Here is a 17,283-nt window from a genome sequence, read left to right on the forward strand (position 1 = left end):
AATAGGTGATGGAGAAGCAGGTGACTCTATGAGGCCCTTTATCAGAGAAACCTAAGATGCGTTATTCCAAGCCTCTGAGAACACCCTCGAGGACCCACAAACTCTTATCCGTTGCAAATCAACCTCGCCACCCCTAAAGCACGACTCTGGAGCCACACAGCTCGTCCTTAAAAACAAAAAAACAGCAGGAAGCCAAAGTTGTCCCCAGGCAGCGTTATCAAGATCAGGTAGCACCTCAGACCCAGTCCCCAGACACGTGGCACCTATGAGGGAAACGCAGGGAGGCGGCGGGGGGAGAGGGGGAAGGGAGGGAGCGGCCTTTCCATCCCGCCCCTTTTCTGCACGGCCCAAAAGGCCCCATAACGATTGGCCCCGCCCGGCCCGGCCCGGCCTGGCCTGCCCCCCCCCGTGGTAAGAAAGAAAGGAAGGGAGAAAGGAGCAGGGGTAGTTGGGAACGGGTCGGTAGTGGCGGCTCCGCGGAGCGGCCGTCCCAGCCGCGGAGGCGGCCCGGTACTCGGGATTTGGGCCGGCAGGGAGTGAGTCCCGGGGGCCGGCAGGGAGCCCCGAAACCGTGTAACGGGGGCTGAGGGAACGGGCAGGCCCTGCGCGGGGCAGTGCGGTGGGTGCGAGGTGTGACCCCTGAGGCTGAGCGGAGCTGCGCGCAGGAACGGGACGGGACTGGACTCTCTAGGGCTACGGGAGTGCCCGTGAATTCCTGGGACACTATGGAAAACTATGTAGGACTTCAAACTCGGGAACTGCGATGCAGATCCAATACGGGATAAACATATATTCAGTGTCAAGTACCATATATATATAAAATAGAAAGTGAAAGCTTTTTTTTTTCTTTCTCATTTTTTTTTTTTAATCAGGTGTTCGTGAGAGTTAAAGACAAGAGAAGATCTGGTTACCTTCCGTGTTTTTGTTTGTTTATATGTTTTAATCTATCTGGCTTTCACGGTTTATCTTACTCATCTTCTCTGCCTCACATTAAGAGGTTGCTTCCCCCCTGTGCAGTAGCTGTTTTTTGATTTTTATAAACAGTCCCTGGTGTTTGGTTTTTTTAAAAGTTTTGTAGCAACATTGTATATGCCAGTAGTTCCTTTTTGGGGCATTATGTGCTACTAAATTCTAGTTACACTATGTGATTCTAGCAGTAAATTAGCTTCATTCTTGAACTTCAGAAATGCAAATTGTAGAAATTCTCTTGGTTAGTATAAGCTAATGAGCACACAGCTGAAAGACCTTGGAGAAGCCCAGAGGTGCTGAGGGAAACACTGAGGACACAATGGTGACAGTCCTGCAAAGAGGAATTCGAGCTATTTGATGTTCTCCTTTTTAAAAGAATTTAAAGAGAGAAATAGGATTTCCTTGCAGTGATGATTTCTAAGGTCTTACTTTCTAAACTGTTGAAGTGCCTACTGCTGCATCTGGCATAGCAATTGAAACTGGGTGGGGGAAGTTGCAAACCCCCAACTGTCTGCCCTGCCTCAGTATCAAAAACTAATTTCACAGCTATAATTTTTCCCCATAGTATTGGTTTGGTGCAATGCATTAGTCAAAAAATGCTGTAGAAGCCGCTCTGCCCACCAAGCATTGTGTATTTTAATTAGCAAGAAGAACCTAATAAATTAGCCAAATAGGCTGGTGAGCTGTAAGAGAGATTTTCAGAATCATATAAAATGCTATACTGTGTCTGAGTCATGACCTGTTGAGCCCAGCAGTCTGTGTCAGGCAATGGAGAGGAGATGGAATTGAGGAAAGCCCTTTGCTTGCCCTTGGGTTCCAGCCATAGCAGCCCCCTTAGGCCACCAGATACGCAGGAACACCTCTGCTGTACACTTTTGCTGGCAGTAAAATTTCTTGTTGCTCAATGACTGCCCCCTGGATTTAGTATTGCAGGGAGAAGGTTTGCATTCAAGTTACCTACAGCTCTACAATTTTTGTTTGTTTGTTTTGTAGATCCATTCACCTGACCATTTCAACAGTTGTTCTTAAGACCAGGGCTGCTCACAGCAATAAAAATGTGAGCCTATTAAGGGTTTTGGTATAATCCCATGTGTTGGGCTCATTATTTTTCCTCATGATGCCCAGCATTTTATTGGCTTTTTGACTGCCACCAAAACATAGAGGAGAAGTAGTCAAAATTTTGAATAGGGTATTACTGTATGGTTATTAATGTTTATTTCAGTTATGGTAAGAATTTATAAATATGTAGGTTGATAGTTGTAATCTGATTGCCATGGTAATTAGGTGTCTCATTTCATTGCAGTTACTTCTGACTCACTTCTCTTTGGCTAGATAGAAATTCCCCTGCAGGTAAGATATTTCTAAAGAGCAAACAAAACATATTGAACAATAGGCAGGGAACACAAATGTTTGTAAAATTTTCTCGAATTCTTTGGTTATACATGATAAAGCAAGTAGAAGTTCTGAGGTGATGATTTAATTAAAACGAAAAGATAACAAGCTGCGTGAACTCTGTAACTGTACAGCTGCTGAGATACTCTTTCCTAATTGCACAAATAGTGTCAGAAGTTAATTGCTCCTAACACATTATTTAATAAATATCTCTTTTTTGAAAGAGAAAAGTAAGCAGTGAGATGTTGATGTTTTACTTTTGGTCTTGCTGGATGTTCTGGAAATCCTGCGTTGCCCTATGATTGCTATATATGATTATTTTTTATCTCTTGTGTTCTCCTGTGGTACTGTCAGAGGCTTCATTAGTTTGCTACCTTTTCAAGCCATCTTTATAAGAACACATTGTAGTGATGGAAGATGTTTACTCTACCACTTAATTATCTACCATTTGTGTGCAAGCTGTATTTCTGTTACTAGATTTGCCCGAGGTGCTAAATGTATTTTGCTAATTGAAAGAAAATTGCAGGTGTTGACAGAAGAAAAATCACTCTGAATGGCTTCTCTAAAGGGACTCTTGAGGTTTAGTAAATTCTGTTTTTACAGACAAGTTGCTGCTTTCACTAAATCAGCAATTTGTTTACTTAAAAATAGCCACTCCAGGGTTCAGTATTTTGTGTATCCTCTTTTTCTAGAAATCCATATGTTGTTCTTTGTGGTTGATTGATTCACATGGAAGTAAAAGGATGGCTATTGCTTACTTAAAATAGTTTATACAACTGTAGAAGAATCAGTTTTTTCATTAGTGTGATAAGAGTACAAGTAACTGAAAAGGAATTGAGTGTTAGATCTTGAGAGGTCACTAGGGGTTATTGGCTAATTCTAAACATGATACTACAGTGAATACAAGAAGATGCCAGGCACTGATTGTGGGGTTATTTGACCTTGTTGAAATTCTACAGAAAGGTGCAGGGACTATGGTCTAATGTGTGCTGCGATCCTGCAACACCCAGCAAGTACCAAACCTCTGTTCTCTGCCAAGCTGGTCTTTTTCTCTTGTTGCTGCATAGTTCTGGGTTAGTGTAGTGTCACTGGCTTGGCAACCAGGTGAAAGTGCTGCAGGCTCTGTGGTCACACATTACTGAATGCTTTATGGGCAGTTAGAATCAAATGTCTTTTTTCCAAAATGGGGATTATTCTGTGGTTTTCCCATAGAAAACAGAGAAAGATCATGAGAATTATGCTGTATTTTGTTCAACTTTTTTTTCCTGTTTAAAGAAAACAGATAAATCTGACAGCCTTTCGATTTCTAGCAAATGTACATATATATGCACGTTAACTATATGGGAATTTACTACAGATGTGCATGAATGGTGGTTTTTGAATTTCATGTTGCTGAGTTGGATTCTGTACTGTTGTTCAGGCTCTAGGCAGCCTGTAAGCATGACTGTTGTGCAGGATGAGGGCCCACTTTAAGAATATTAAGAAAAATATATCCTACAGAATGCTATCACAGGAGTATTTCTGGGCATCTTATTGTTTAAACTCTGAGGACCAGATCCTGCTGTGTCCCACTGTAATTTTAGTTATAAACCTGCAACTCAGAGGCTTAATTTATTATGTTGTCATTGACTTGAATTTACTGGCACTGTTTTGTGTGTGAGAATAACGTTTTTTTTAAGTTTTATTAAGGAATAATTCTGCGCAGTTGTTTTGCACTTCAAAATAACGTAAGGTTATACCATATTTATTATTAACTGGAGATTTAATTTGAGAATGTGTTTCAGACTGGACAAAATAATAAAATGTCCTGTGGTCATTTAATTATTTATATTTTTCATGCTTTGCTATGTGCACTTTTTATGGTCAATTTCTTGTCTAATGCCTTTTAGTTGTAGTTTCTTTTTGGAAACAGAGCTAAATGCTTAGGAATGGAAATTTTTAAAAGGGTGCTAGTTTTTATTTGGAAGAAAATATTGCTAAAAGGCCAAAGCAAGTGTAGATCATATTTAAGTTAATTTCGTGACTAATGAACAGGCCTTGTTGGCTTTTCTATGAAAGGGCATTTCCCCACTGCTACAGCCTGACATAAATTCCAAGGGTGTAGTATTGTGATACAATTTGAAGGATTGTAATCTCAGGAGAGGAGGGGACAATTCTGAGTGTTTTAGTTGCCAAGGCATTTGGAATTTGGGGAACAGACATAATGCAGGTTTCTATTAGGTAACTGTTCTGTGGGTAGCTTTTTGTTCAGTACAGTTTGCTGCCTGGACATAGCTGAAAAAAAGAAAGTGAGAGTACCACAAAATTAAAGTGATATTCTATCAGAAACAAAAGAATGTTATGCATTACTGAAGACAATATTTGTTCTGCTTTAGGCCATTTTCACATATGTAAAAAAGCCCAGATATTGTTTATAAGCTTCTATGAAACAGTTGTATAAGTTGCTGCTCTGGTGAAGACTACAGTGAGCTTGGAGGTGATTAGGTTTGGGGGTTATTTTGAAGCAGATTTAGAAACTGCAACAGGACTTGCATTTTCTGACTACATGTCTGGTGTGGGGACTGGAAGGTGCAGCTTCATACTTCTGATATGCTGAATCTGATAGAACACCACGTATTTTACCCACTTTGTTAATGACTTTCCAATGAAAGTCAAAGAAATGAAAGGCACCTGACTCACCAGGATTTAACAATAATATGATCCATCATTTGGACCTGAAAAAGCTGTGTTGGAGGATTAGTGTGTCATTTTAGGCTATGTGTAGTATTTATGTACACCTTGTAAAATTATTCTTGGCTGGGATAGGCAACTTTCTGATGAACAAATATCACATGGAAACATGCATTTTTCTTTCTTTTTTCCTCAGATAATTTGTGTTATGTTCATTACTAAAATAGAAGGTGGAGATATGCAGGTAAGTATTTGTCACTGTTGGGGAGGATTGATTTCAGTGATGGCACATGCTGAGAGCTTACTGACTGGAATAGGTTTTGTTATGGCAGTGACTTCCATTAACTCCCAGTAACAGCATCAGAAAATCTTATACTCGGTCACATTTTAAAGGGATATTTGTATACTGTGGTTCACTATGATTTGGGTCAGCTACTAAAATTTATTTTTGATTTTCTGACTTTGTGTTTTGCAGTCCTAACATCCTTACTGTCACCTGGTGCATCTCAGCTGGCTTCAGTGCAGCTACGTGAATTTATATGAGGTAAGGATGTGGTTCAGTGAAAGCCTGCATGTGGGCCTCTTTGAACTTGTTCAAATCTAAATTTCATCTAAATTCACCCTCATGGGAGGAGATAACACTTCTATGCTTTGTTAGGATTTGGTTTATTTCTGCTCTTTGCAGAAATTTTACCTCAAGGGTGGGTCTGCACGTATCAGTGTCTTGTACTCCAGTTTACTAATTTAACAGCTCATGAATCAGACTGCACTGCTCAGCACTCCGCTGTGCTTCTGATAATTAATCAGATATGGCTCTAATTACTGACTTTCAGCAGAACTTAATTGTGGTCATCTGTAACATCATCTGTTATTGACATATTGAAGGAATATAGGCAACAGAAAAAGAAGTTGCTGGAATTTTCTAATGGAAGTTACAATGCTTTTTCCACCATAAAGCCTAAATTTATATTTTAAGTGTGGCCTCCTTATTTGGAGATACCTACCCTCATATCTCTAGCCACATGATGTACCATATTTTTTATGTTATGCTGCTTAGAAAAAAAGATACCTGCCTGCCCCGGGCAGAGCACACAGCCTCAGAAATGCTCACCAGAAGGAACCATCCACAGTTACTGTAGAAAATGGGAACATGCTGCGTCTTGTCTTCTGCAAACCTTATTCTCTAAGACATCTTTTTCATCATTAAAATAATACCTACGTTCCAAAGAAGCAAACCTTCACAGTCTCTGGTCAGAACAGTTTTCTTTTGCTTCCATTATGAGTTTTGAAGACGGGCAGAAAATATGACAGAAGATGTGTTATCATTTACAGATTAGAAGTACAAAAAAGGCAGTGTCTGTCATGTCGGGTGGAAAGCAGAAATACTAGATATGTTCACAGAGTTTACTGACTTTTCAAAAATCAAATATTCTTTCTTTTTAAAACCAATTATATTTTAAAAATTAATTCAGTTTTATACTCAGAATAAACACTACAGACCTCACTAAAACTTGATAATAGTGATGTTAACTGACTTATCCTGAGGTTTCTGTCAAATGCTTTTGAACTAGTTGAAAGTAGAAGGTGCAGTTTTGCTGTAGAAACAGCATAGGCAATTATTAAAAATATTAATCATGTCAAAAAAGCTTAAAAAGCTCAACTGGCATCCATATTTTTTTCACTAACAGACTATAAATATTTTCTTCAGAATTCTGATATAAGTTTTTTTTTCCTAGTGGGATTTCAAGAGCTTTGAGTTTGATTTGATCCTCTGAGGTGTACCCATAGACATGGTACTGATGTAGCAAACACTTGAATAGCAAAGCCAGCTGCTAAAATCTTGCCATTTATAAGCAAGACAGCAACAAAACACTTCAGTCATATGAAGATAGTTCAGAGGTATGGTAGTCATGAGAGATGGGAAAGCCTCAGTACAAATGTAAACTAAAATATAACTACAATTTGTTTTCTCTGCTTTTTGAGTAGGAGCTTGAAAGTTGCAGTAAACGAAGAACTATGGGAGTTTAGTTTAATCTCTTACAAGAGAAAGACTGTAAGGTTAGATCTTTTCTACTAAAAGTTTTATTTCTTAACAGTACCGATTTATAAACTCAGTAAGAGAATGCTGAGAAAATGATGTGAAACAAAGTGCCTGTTCTTGGAATTTTTGGTTGCATTCCTTCTCTGGAGCCTGTGCATCTTCCCTCTATGTTTAGAAATTGCAGTGCAGAGTCATCTACCATCACTTGCACTGCCATCCAACAAAGAAACTGCACAGGCAATTGCTGATAATCTGGCTACAAGTATTTGCCAGCTGGGTGGTGGGTCACCAGCCACTGCCTGCCCACCTCCAAGGAAATCACACCTGTAGGTTGGGGTGTTCATGTGAAGTGTTCACATATATTGCACAAGTTCCTTTTAAGAACTTACTTTAACAAAACAAAATTCTGCTTCAGTAGCAGGCCCACAAGTTCCAAAATTATCAATAGAGGGTTGACTGAAATAGTGACAAAAAACATGTAACAAACCTGACAGTTTTCAATCATAGTGGCAATATGAATTTCTGTAAATATTTTCTGTATCTCTGTGTGTGGAGAAACAGAACTTGTTGATGCTCTCCCAGTTAATACCAATGTAGACATTTGTTTCTGAGCTCGAACTTCCTGTATGCTATGATAGGATACTCATCTGATACTTTACTTGGGTTACAGGAATACAGTTCTTCTAGTTTGAGAAACAAACTTTGTTAAGTTTATCTTTTTTTTTTTTTTTTTTTTTTAGGGTGGAGTTTTAGTGTTTTGATTTCAGGATGAAGAGCAGGATACCTCTCATTCTTCTAGCTTGTGGCTCCTTTAACCCCATCACAAACATGCATATGCGTTTATTTGAGCTGGCTAGAGATCACCTGCACCAAACAGGTCAGTAAGGTCTTGTTAGGACCAGACACAGATGGTGTCTTACAGTAAAAAGGAAGGAAGATTTTTTTTTAACACACTATAGATAATCTGTCACTTTACAGCTGGCTTATTCTTAGTATTGGTTTTGATCATTGAGTAATAAGCTTTCCTGCATATTCAATTTAGAAAGTGTAGCATTATCTTTTGCTTTGACTCAGTACGTAAACCAGTATCAAAATGAACATACAAGCAGTTAAACTGGAAGTTTTATCAGCAGTTTTATGATCATGTTAATGGAACAGACTGAGCCTTGTGAAAGAGTAAGCGTAGTGATTTTGAAACTGAGAAGAAAAGTTCATGCTTTTATGATAAATTGGGTTTTGATTTGAAGAAGTGTTACAGCTATCAGTTTTGAAAGCTGAGCGAAACTGCAGATAAGATGAACTGTTAATTATTTGTTAGCCATCTCCACTAAGAGGTACAAGTTACCTCCCCTAGCACAAATAATGCCCTCGTAAAGGAGATCAGAAAAGCTGTATGTCAGCAGGATAGAAAGTTTTGGGAATAAAGTAGAAAGGTGGGTAACAACAAGTTCTTGAGAAAGGATCATAAAAGGTACTGACTAGCATTGAACTCTAAGCTTATCAGCTACTTAGTTGCTGAGGCTTTTTTTGGTTTTTTTTTTGCTGTCTGGCAGCTAAAATATACACATTTATGGGAGGGCTTGGAAGGGAATAGTTTATTGTAACATGACAAAGAAGTTCCTAGGGAGGTGGTTCAGTAGGAACCCAAACTGAACGTAACAATAGAAAGGAATTTAGCTGTCAAATTGTAAGGAGGCAGGGGGAAAATCTTGTAAACCACTGATACCACTGTGCAGTAAAAGCAGCAACTACCTATTCACCATAAACAGAATAATTGGAAGAGAAAGAATTACACAACTGGCTATGAGGGCTGCCTCTGAGAATTCCTTTTGTAACTGTAAAAAGTTTTTATTGCTTATGTGGGACTGGAAATAAAGGGTTAAATAAAGGCGCTTGAATTGGTTTTTCTCGCTGTAATTTTATAACTGCTTCTGCTGCCCAGGTGTGCAAGGAGTATAAAGGCAATAGGACACCAATTGGTAATTGAGTTTAAGTCGTGTATTATAGTCCAGTAACTTACTTCTTTACCTTGAAAGAAGAATTGAACTGGGAAATGAATTATGATTCTGTCTGAATCACAACTAATTGTCTCCAGGGTCTATGTAGCAAGATTCTACCCCTTACCTGAAGCAGTTTACTTAAACAACTCTAGTGAAAATGATATTAAAACTTCATTTTTGAAAGGCTGATGTGTAAGTTCTGCATTATACTCTAAATCTCCACCATCAGTGCGTAGTTGTGGACGTGACTTGCCTTTGACTTCTTAGGTAATGTTTGGAGTCTTACTCATTGGTGCTTCATGCATTAAAGAGGACTTCATTTGTGTCTGGGTTGCCTACAGTGCAACTTCAGCAGCTTGGACTGACATTCTAACAGGAGACAAGCCTATAAATCTCATTGAATTTTAAGGCTGTCCAACTTACTTAAGTTCTTTTGAAAATGTGACCCTGTTACATCCAAATAAATGTGTAGCTACTAACCTGTCATTGTAGAATATTAAATTGTTGTGTGCCAGTATCAGAAAGTGTGAGTCCAAGGGTATCATTTTCATTACAAAGCAATAGAGGGAATGTTCTGCATTCTTTAAGTTTTTTTGCTGAAACAATTGAATTAGGAAAAAGGAAGTTTTACCCCCTCATTATCATATTTATCATAGTTATTTAAAATGCATGTGTTACATTACAGATAATTTTGCTTAATTTCTGTTAATTTGAAACATCCTTTCTCTTTTCTCTTTCTTGAGGGATACAGCTCATACCAGTGCTTCAGTTCCCTGTTGATTTATTAAAATAAGATCTACATTTTTGTTTCCTAATTTGCAACCAAAACAGCACAGTTTAACAAAAAGTTCTTGTGTTAATGATTGTTATGTAACAGTAGGAGAAAAATATGGGCATGTTTTCAAATTTAATTAGCATGATCAGCCAGATAGAAGGGGTCATTAGTGGCTGCTTAGGTAATATTTGGACCATAGTGCTTTAAGTCTCCTTCTAGATGCCATTAGCCCCATTTTGTTTTGGAAAGTTCTGTGTGATTGGCATTAATCCCATCTGTAGTAATGTGCTATCATTCTTGTTTTATCACTATGAACAGGGGAAGTGATTTTAATAAATAGCAAGCATCAGGTGTTTAAAAACAAAGTACTCGTCAGTCATCCACTACTGTGGCTATATCAGAGCTGTACTTACTGGAGTATAAATCTTAATCATACCTAGCAATTTTGATAGTTTGCCTGAAGAACTATAAACATTTCTACTTGACTGGAAGTTGTATGTTCATCTACTTTTTCTTTTTTAATCATCTAATGGGATAAATAGTAATTGTGAGCAGTTCACAGGGAAACTAGAAGGCTGCTTTTTATTTTTTTGTAAGTGCTGTTTTTATATTAAAAATAAAACACAGATCAAGTTGTTCATAGGCTCTTGTAACTTGGAAATTAACTATGATTTGAAGGTGGACTAGATAAGCTCCCAAGGTCCCATCCAACCTAAATCATCAAGATTCTGTGAAGGTAACTTTTTTTTTATTTTTATTTTCAAAAGGAAGGTATCAGGTGATTGAAGGCATAGTGTCTCCTGTTAATGACGACTATGGAAAGAAAGGTTTGGTTTCAGCAGGGCACCGGATAGCAATGGCTAAACTAGCACTGGAGACATCTGATTGGATTCGAGTTGATCCATGGGAGAGTGAGCAGGAGACATGGACAGAGACAGTAAAAGTTTTAAGGTAATTAGTTTTTTTTTCCTTTCTTTTTGAAGTTTCTGATTGCCAAAAATCTGTCAGGCTACCAGATTATTGCACAAAACTCACTTGTAAAACACCCAGGCAAAGCAGAACATGTATGTTAATGTCATCCTCAGCTATGAGATAAAAAATTAAATCTGTAAGTGATAAAAATTCACATCCATTTTTTTTGGAAAGGCTGCCGAGACAGTATTCCTCCTCTTCAGTCTTTCCTTTCCTCATGCCAAGCAGATAGGCTTTCCCCAGACTTACGTCCAGCAGTACTGTAGATGTGCCATTCAAGTAGTTAGATGTGGAAAGCTTCTGCCAAGAAAGGGTCCTGTAGTCACTGAAAAAGTGCAGCAAATTCTTGGCGCTAATGTTATTTCTCTGGGGTTTAAGTCTTTGAGCAGGTAGTACTGAGATCTTAATCAGAAAGAGAGAGCTTACAAACAAACCAATTCTACAGGAGCATCCCTATTCCAGGGCAGCTACATTGGCATTATTATGCCTGCAGGTTCATCTATTCACAACTCTAATAGCAAGTTAGATCAGCTCCTGGCTGCTGTTTTCTTCAAAATCACTGAATTTGCTGCGGTTTTGTGCTGGGAGGAAAAATTAAATAATTTTTCCAAAACCTGCATTACCTTGATGTGCCTGATCAAGGCATGTCACACCTTTGTGTGCTTTGTGTGACCTTGAAACGTGCCTGGTTCCCATTTGGTTGGTTTTGGTAATAAATGCACTATGGGGCAAGGTATGAATGCACAACCTTCTTGTGCTAGCCACTTCCTGTAAAAGCAAATGCTGCAGAAGTCAAGAGATAGTGTGCAAGAGAAAGACTTCATAGGTGTCTTTCAAGAAACTATATGGTAAGAAGAGTCAAGTGTTCATCTCTCTCCATATTTTGTACATGACTTTCTCCGTGGACACAGTTGTTTGTATAGTTTCAGGTTCTAAAATTTTCTTTCTTATGACTGCCCAGAAATCTCCTATGGCTCAATATGAGAGCAAATTATTAATAGAGTCCTCTTACTGTACAAAGCCATGCATAAGCATACCCTGTTTGCTTACAAAACAACTTGTTGGAGCCTTTTAGTTCTGTTTTTATTTGCTTCACTGAACATAGACATCCAGTTGCTTCTTGTGCCCATTCCCTGCAGCCAGCAGAACAGACGAGGCAATGCTGCCTCGTATTTGCAGAAATGTATTTGCAGAAAACCTATTTTCTATGGTCACTCTTGAATATTCCAGTGTGAGAAATGACTAAAAGGACTGTCCTGTAGTATTGGTTGGGTTTGGGATTTTTCTCTTCAGTTTTGTAAAACTTTTCCTCCAGAGAAGCAGCTACAAATCTTACAGGTCAGGTGGTCCTACTTACAAAGACTTTGATCTTGCACAACTCAAGCTGAAGTGAATAATACTTGAAGGATTTGTAAATAGTAAATCCACTTCAGAGTCCTTTAGAATAAGAAGCACAGCAAATAAAACCTGCATGTGCAATTTTCTACTAAGGGAAAGTAGCATCAATGAAGGATGAGCAATCAAGCTTCTTGTGTGCCTAGAAAGTGAGCCTTTAATAATAAAATAGATGGCTGTTCAGGACAGAAATGAACATAAATAATTTTCCCAAATGATGACCTATACTAATGAGCTAAACCATGTCCTCATCTAATCTAGAGCCTTACAAGGTACAAATAGGCAATGGCTTATTGTGGAGTTGTGCTTCTTCACATGTGTTGAAGGTTAATCTATAGATTTTTCCTTAGTAAAAGAACCAAGAATCAACTGCTTCCTTCAGTATAGGCTCCTTCAGGTAGGAAACTTTCATACCAAGAAAGAGATTCTGCTCGTTCAAGGCAAAGGCGAGAAACATTCTTGCACCTAAGCATCTCTTCATATCAGTATTCTGAATTGTACATTTACTTGCAGTAGGACACTGTGTCCTGAGACACATGAATGGCCTTTTCCTAAAGGACTTTTTTACGTGATTGTGATGAAAATGTCATTTCATAAAAATCTGTGGATTTTGCAGAGCCTCTGAAATAGTTATGATATGAAAGAATTTTAAGCAGCAAAGTTCATATCCCACTTGTGATGCTATTCCTAACAGTTGTCTGTTATATTGAGTATGGAAATTTTGGAGACTATCTCAAGGCTTCTTTTCAGAGAGGAGGAGTGATAATTTCCCACTTAGCTGCTGTTCCTGAATGTACTTCCTAGACAAGAAAAGAGTATTTTCAGTAACCAAAGAACATTAATTCCTCTTAATTAATCATGTTGCAGATATACCATGAATTAATTTAGCAATGGCAAATATCTGTCTTGCCCAACTTTGGCTTAATTGTGCCTGGGATTTAATTATATAATTAGTCAAAACTTCGCACACAGTTCAGAAAATGCATGATAAACTGACAGATTTGTTTGTCCTTTTTAGTGTATCTTAAAGTAATGTAATCTTCCGTCACCCAACGCTTGAAGCTCCTACTGAACAGACCTTTTGGCAGTTGTAACGTTTGCAGTGCTTGTCATGTTTTGCAGTGAGCCCTTTGCCAAAAGTTCTTCTTTTTGAATCAGGGCCTAATATGAGTCCATGATACAAAGGTAGTGTAATTGACTGTGCATAGCATCAGCCTGGTTACAACAAGGCAGGATTTAAAATAGAAAGTAGGAAGGCACAGGCCAAGCTACTGCTACCTATTCTCTCCTACCATATGGCCCTCACCTCTTGCTATGCAGTTTCTTTAGATGATAGCTAAACATCAAAAATGACTGGAGATAGTTACACAGCCTGTCTGGGTGTCTGTTCTTGACACCTGTGCAACTTTGTCCTGTGGCTAAAGGTATTTACATCATTTGAGAAATCCCTAAACTATAAAGTCATTATATAGCCAGAGATTCAAAGGTTTATCCATGGCTTTATACACGTCCTGATTTCAGACTGTACTTTGTACTCCTAATCTTTGCTTTGATACAGTTACATGAGACCTGCTGGTCACCTTGGCCATAGAGGTGCTAGACAGAGATGGGACACTGGCTGGAGTCTGAGTCTGTCCTGTTTACCCATGAGCTTGTTTCATTAAATGATTTTGGGTTGTGCCAATATGAGTGATGCCTAAGCATAGCTCAGGGTGGTGCAAGTCAGGGACTCTTCTGAACAGGCAAGGCCATGCTGATTGAAAAGGAAGGGAGCTGAGAAATTTGGTTCTGAGATTGGCACTTCCCCTAGACTTGCCACTAGACTGAGGCAATAGCAGCAGTATTGCAGTGGTGCAGCAGTGTTCAGGAGCAGCAAAAGAATAAAGCAATAGAAACCTGGAAAAAACTGACAATAGGATCCTTGCCTGCCTTTGTGGGTCTCAACTCAGTCAAATTAGAAGTGTAGCAGATGTCAAATCTGGTGAGAATTGCATATATTGAGTTTCTCAGGATTGTGATTATTTTAATTAAAAATAAAAGGGAAAATCACAAGGTGAAAACTCAGAACATATTTCTGTGGGGAAGAGGATGAGAGAGAAGAATGTCTCCCCCTGAATGCTCAGCACATTAGAGAAACATCAACATGAGAGGTTGTATTTAATCAAGGAATTAAATGTAGTGATTGAAGTGTGATCTCATGCTGTTTCTAGAAAAAACCTCCACAGTGTTTTAAATGTAATGTTGCTACTAAAATGGCTATAATGGTAGAATTTTAAAAAGAAGTTGAAAACCAGAATGCCACTACAGAGATTGCTTGTGAATTCTGCAAAATGTTAACTGCACTGATATTAATCTCACAGTAGAATGAATATGCTAAATTCTTAACAAATTGTATTCAAATCCAAAGTGCATAAAAGCAGACTGTGTTCTTGAATCTGAAAGTGCCAGGTAATCGCTTTGTGCATCTCTGAGAGGATTAACTCACACACAGGCCTTTATTTTAAATGCAGGCACCATTACAATGAAGCACTCAGATTGTTCTGGTCCAAGAAAGAATTAATGGAAAACAAACGGTCCACAGAAAGATCTACAGGGGGTTCCCTTTCTTACCAGCACTCAGGTTGGTTCATAACTGTAAAAACAACTCTGTTTATCCTTCAAAATGATAACAGCTTTACCAGTCTAAATGATGAAAAAGTTGAGCATAGTAATTTTTGAGTCTTGGAGCTGCCTGCCAAAAAAAAAAACCCAAACCATGCCAATTGACAGCACAACTGCTGGTGCAGTTCTTTTATAGTAAATTCCACATAGGCAGGAAAATTACTTTGATGGTGTATTAATTTTTGGTTTTATAAGCATTCCCCTCAAAAACCCTCTACCTTCTCAACAATTCACAGATCACCAGTTAGCAAAGTATCCTTGAAAGGAGAAGGACACATTTTCTCATTAGTAGAGAAGATGGGAGGATATTGGACATATATTTGGAAAAATGCCAGCCTTTTTGTGAAGCATACTGTCTGTTAACTTAGTACCCTAGAGCTGCGTTGTGTGTACAGCCAGAGAAAACCCGTCAACTCCATAAGAGCTCTGGGGTAATATTAGCTCTCATGCGGCTTGAGACACAGAGCAGCACTGTTGGGTTGTGGAGGCTGCTGTTAAGTTAAAAAAGCAAACTGTGACATAAAACCCTCTGGTAAGACAGGGGACTAGAAACAGTCTAAATGTGGAACTGAGGACATTCAACTGGAAAGGAGGAGTAAAATCTGTGAGTGGAAAGACAAGAAGACTGGAACTGGTATGAGGAAATAGATGGGTAGAGGACAGCTTGAAAGGGATGAAGCAGAAAAGTCAGCTTCTTCCTGATAGAGCTTCCAGGATTCTTGGTGTCTCACCATTTTCAGCTGTCAGAAGCATCTGGGACATTATTTTAGAGTTTAATACTCTTCTAGGCCAGACAGGGATCAGAGTCAACTTTTACAGGTTTTTCTGCTCTAGCTCAAGTGTCAGAGATGAGACCATTGAACTAAAGGTTCCAATGTCACAGATTTGAGTACCAAAATAAAATTTACTGGGTGGTTTGTGGGATAGGGATTCACGTTCCTACCACATGCACTAATTATAAACTGTAAACCAGCCAGAATTATTTTTTCAACTATGTGGACAGTCTAGGGTGCCTCTGTCAGGCTTGAATGTTTCTAGACAGCCTTTTCCCATGCAGTCTTCCTTCTGTAGTTACACCACATTCAGATCTAAGGAAGGTGCAGTGAGAGGATCAGAAGGTATGTAGTGAGGGGTGTAAGAAGAGAAGAAATACTTGGTATAATGAACTCAATGGTATATACTGAACCTCTGCAAAACTCAGGCATCATCACTGGTATGTTTCTTTCAAGGAAAAAAAAAACAAACCTGGAGTAAGGGAACATTGTTTAAATAAAAAAACAAATATTAAATATTATATATAATAAATATATAATAAAAATAAGAAAGTACTGACTTAAAACCAATTTTAAGTCTAGATTAATCAAATTCTAATTAAGTAGGAACTAATCAAATAGAAATCTCTCATTTTCTCTTGTCTTTCCAGTTCTACCAGAGTTAAAGCTGCTCTGTGGGGCTGATTTTCTACAGACATTTAGGACACCCAACCTGTGGAAGGAAGAGCACATCAAAGAAATTGTGGAAAAGTTTGGTTTGGTCTGTGTTAGCCGTGCTGGCTCTGATCCTGCTCAGTATATCCGTGAATCAGACCTTTTAGCTGAATTTCAGCACAATATCTTTCTAGTGAAAGAATGGATTCAGAATGAGATCAGTGCAACACAGATACGTTATGCCTTGTGCAGAGGGTTAAGTGTAAAATATCTCATACCAGATTCTGTTATATCCTACATTGCACACCACAATATCTACACAGAAGAGAGTGAGCGGAAGAATGAAGGTGATCTCCTCCAGCCTCTGAAGTTGCACAACATAACAGTAAACCCACTGAATGACTGATGTCTGGATGGAATGTTTGGAGAGGACTGACCTGGTGTTTTTTCATGTTAAGTTCTTGAGAAAGTTGTTTCTTGTTAATGTACATCTGTCCAAAATATTTTTAATTCATGTGGTGTTTAGAGTTTGTGGTGTGTGTGGTAGTATTTCAGCAAATTGGGGTGTTCAGCTGTGTAGCTTAAAATATAATAAACAGCTTCCTTGTGAAAATAATTTTAAAAAAATAGCTTAACAGTAAATATTAATCTCCTGTATTACTCACGGGTCAAACATAGTACTTTCTTCAATTGTGATTTTGTAAACCTATAGCCGTTTTTAGTAAGAAGAGGCCTTGCTGTTCTGAAGAAACAAAATTAACCCTAACTTTCTTTTTATATATATATTTAGTACGGCTAAACTTTGACTTTTTAGGACCCTTAATAACTTTTTATGTTTTGGCAATTTGAACAAGAGATGGAAATAAATCTTTCTTCTGTGCAAGCACTTAAAATGCATGCACCATTCATGTCACTTTTAAGACTCCAGATGCATAAATGATAGACAGTCCTCATTCCCAGATTTAAAGTGAATTTCTTTGC

The 17,283-nt window shown here is 38.3% G+C and overlaps 1 protein-coding gene across 16 annotated transcripts; it reads left to right on the forward strand.

The window, feature by feature from the left end:
* Positions 1 to 375: 375 nt before the first annotated feature.
* On the forward strand, positions 376 to 17,195 carry NMNAT3 (nicotinamide nucleotide adenylyltransferase 3). Of its 16 annotated transcripts, none has more exons than XM_030456502.1 (9): positions 376 to 411; positions 873 to 906; positions 2,273 to 2,319; positions 5,228 to 5,275; positions 5,507 to 5,575; positions 7,813 to 7,949; positions 10,615 to 10,798; positions 14,725 to 14,834; positions 16,299 to 17,195. In XM_030456502.1, exons 6-9 carry the CDS (start codon positions 7,841 to 7,843, stop codon positions 16,706 to 16,708), a joined length of 813 nt encoding a protein of 270 aa, XP_030312362.1. In that variant the 5' UTR covers positions 376 to 411; positions 873 to 906; positions 2,273 to 2,319; positions 5,228 to 5,275; positions 5,507 to 5,575; positions 7,813 to 7,840; the 3' UTR covers positions 16,709 to 17,195. The 16 variants fall into 16 exon arrangements, with proteins under 16 accessions (XP_030312362.1, XP_030312366.1, XP_030312361.1 ...); XM_030456501.1 differs by having other exon boundaries at positions 398 to 411; positions 873 to 924; XM_030456504.1 differs by lacking the exon at positions 376 to 411 and adding an exon at positions 440 to 536 and having other exon boundaries at positions 873 to 924.
* Positions 17,196 to 17,283: the final 88 nt, after the last annotated feature.

The sequence above is a fragment of the Calypte anna genome, chromosome 9 (genome assembly GCF_003957555.1).
Source record: "Calypte anna isolate BGI_N300 chromosome 9, bCalAnn1_v1.p, whole genome shotgun sequence".
In the NCBI taxonomy this organism is placed as follows: Eukaryota; Metazoa; Chordata; class Aves; order Apodiformes; family Trochilidae; genus Calypte; species Calypte anna.

Coding starts and splice junctions, on each gene's coding strand:
- NMNAT3 (XM_030456502.1), top strand. CDS start 7,841: ATGAAGAGCAGGATACCTCTCATTCTTCTAGCTTGTGGCTCCTTTAAC. Junction 7,950..10,614: donor AGATCACCTGCACCAAACAG/GTCAGTAAGGTC, acceptor TATTTTCAAAAG/GAAGGTATCAGGTGATTGAA. Junction 10,799..14,724: donor GAGACAGTAAAAGTTTTAAG/GTAATTAGTTTT, acceptor TTTTAAATGCAG/GCACCATTACAATGAAGCAC.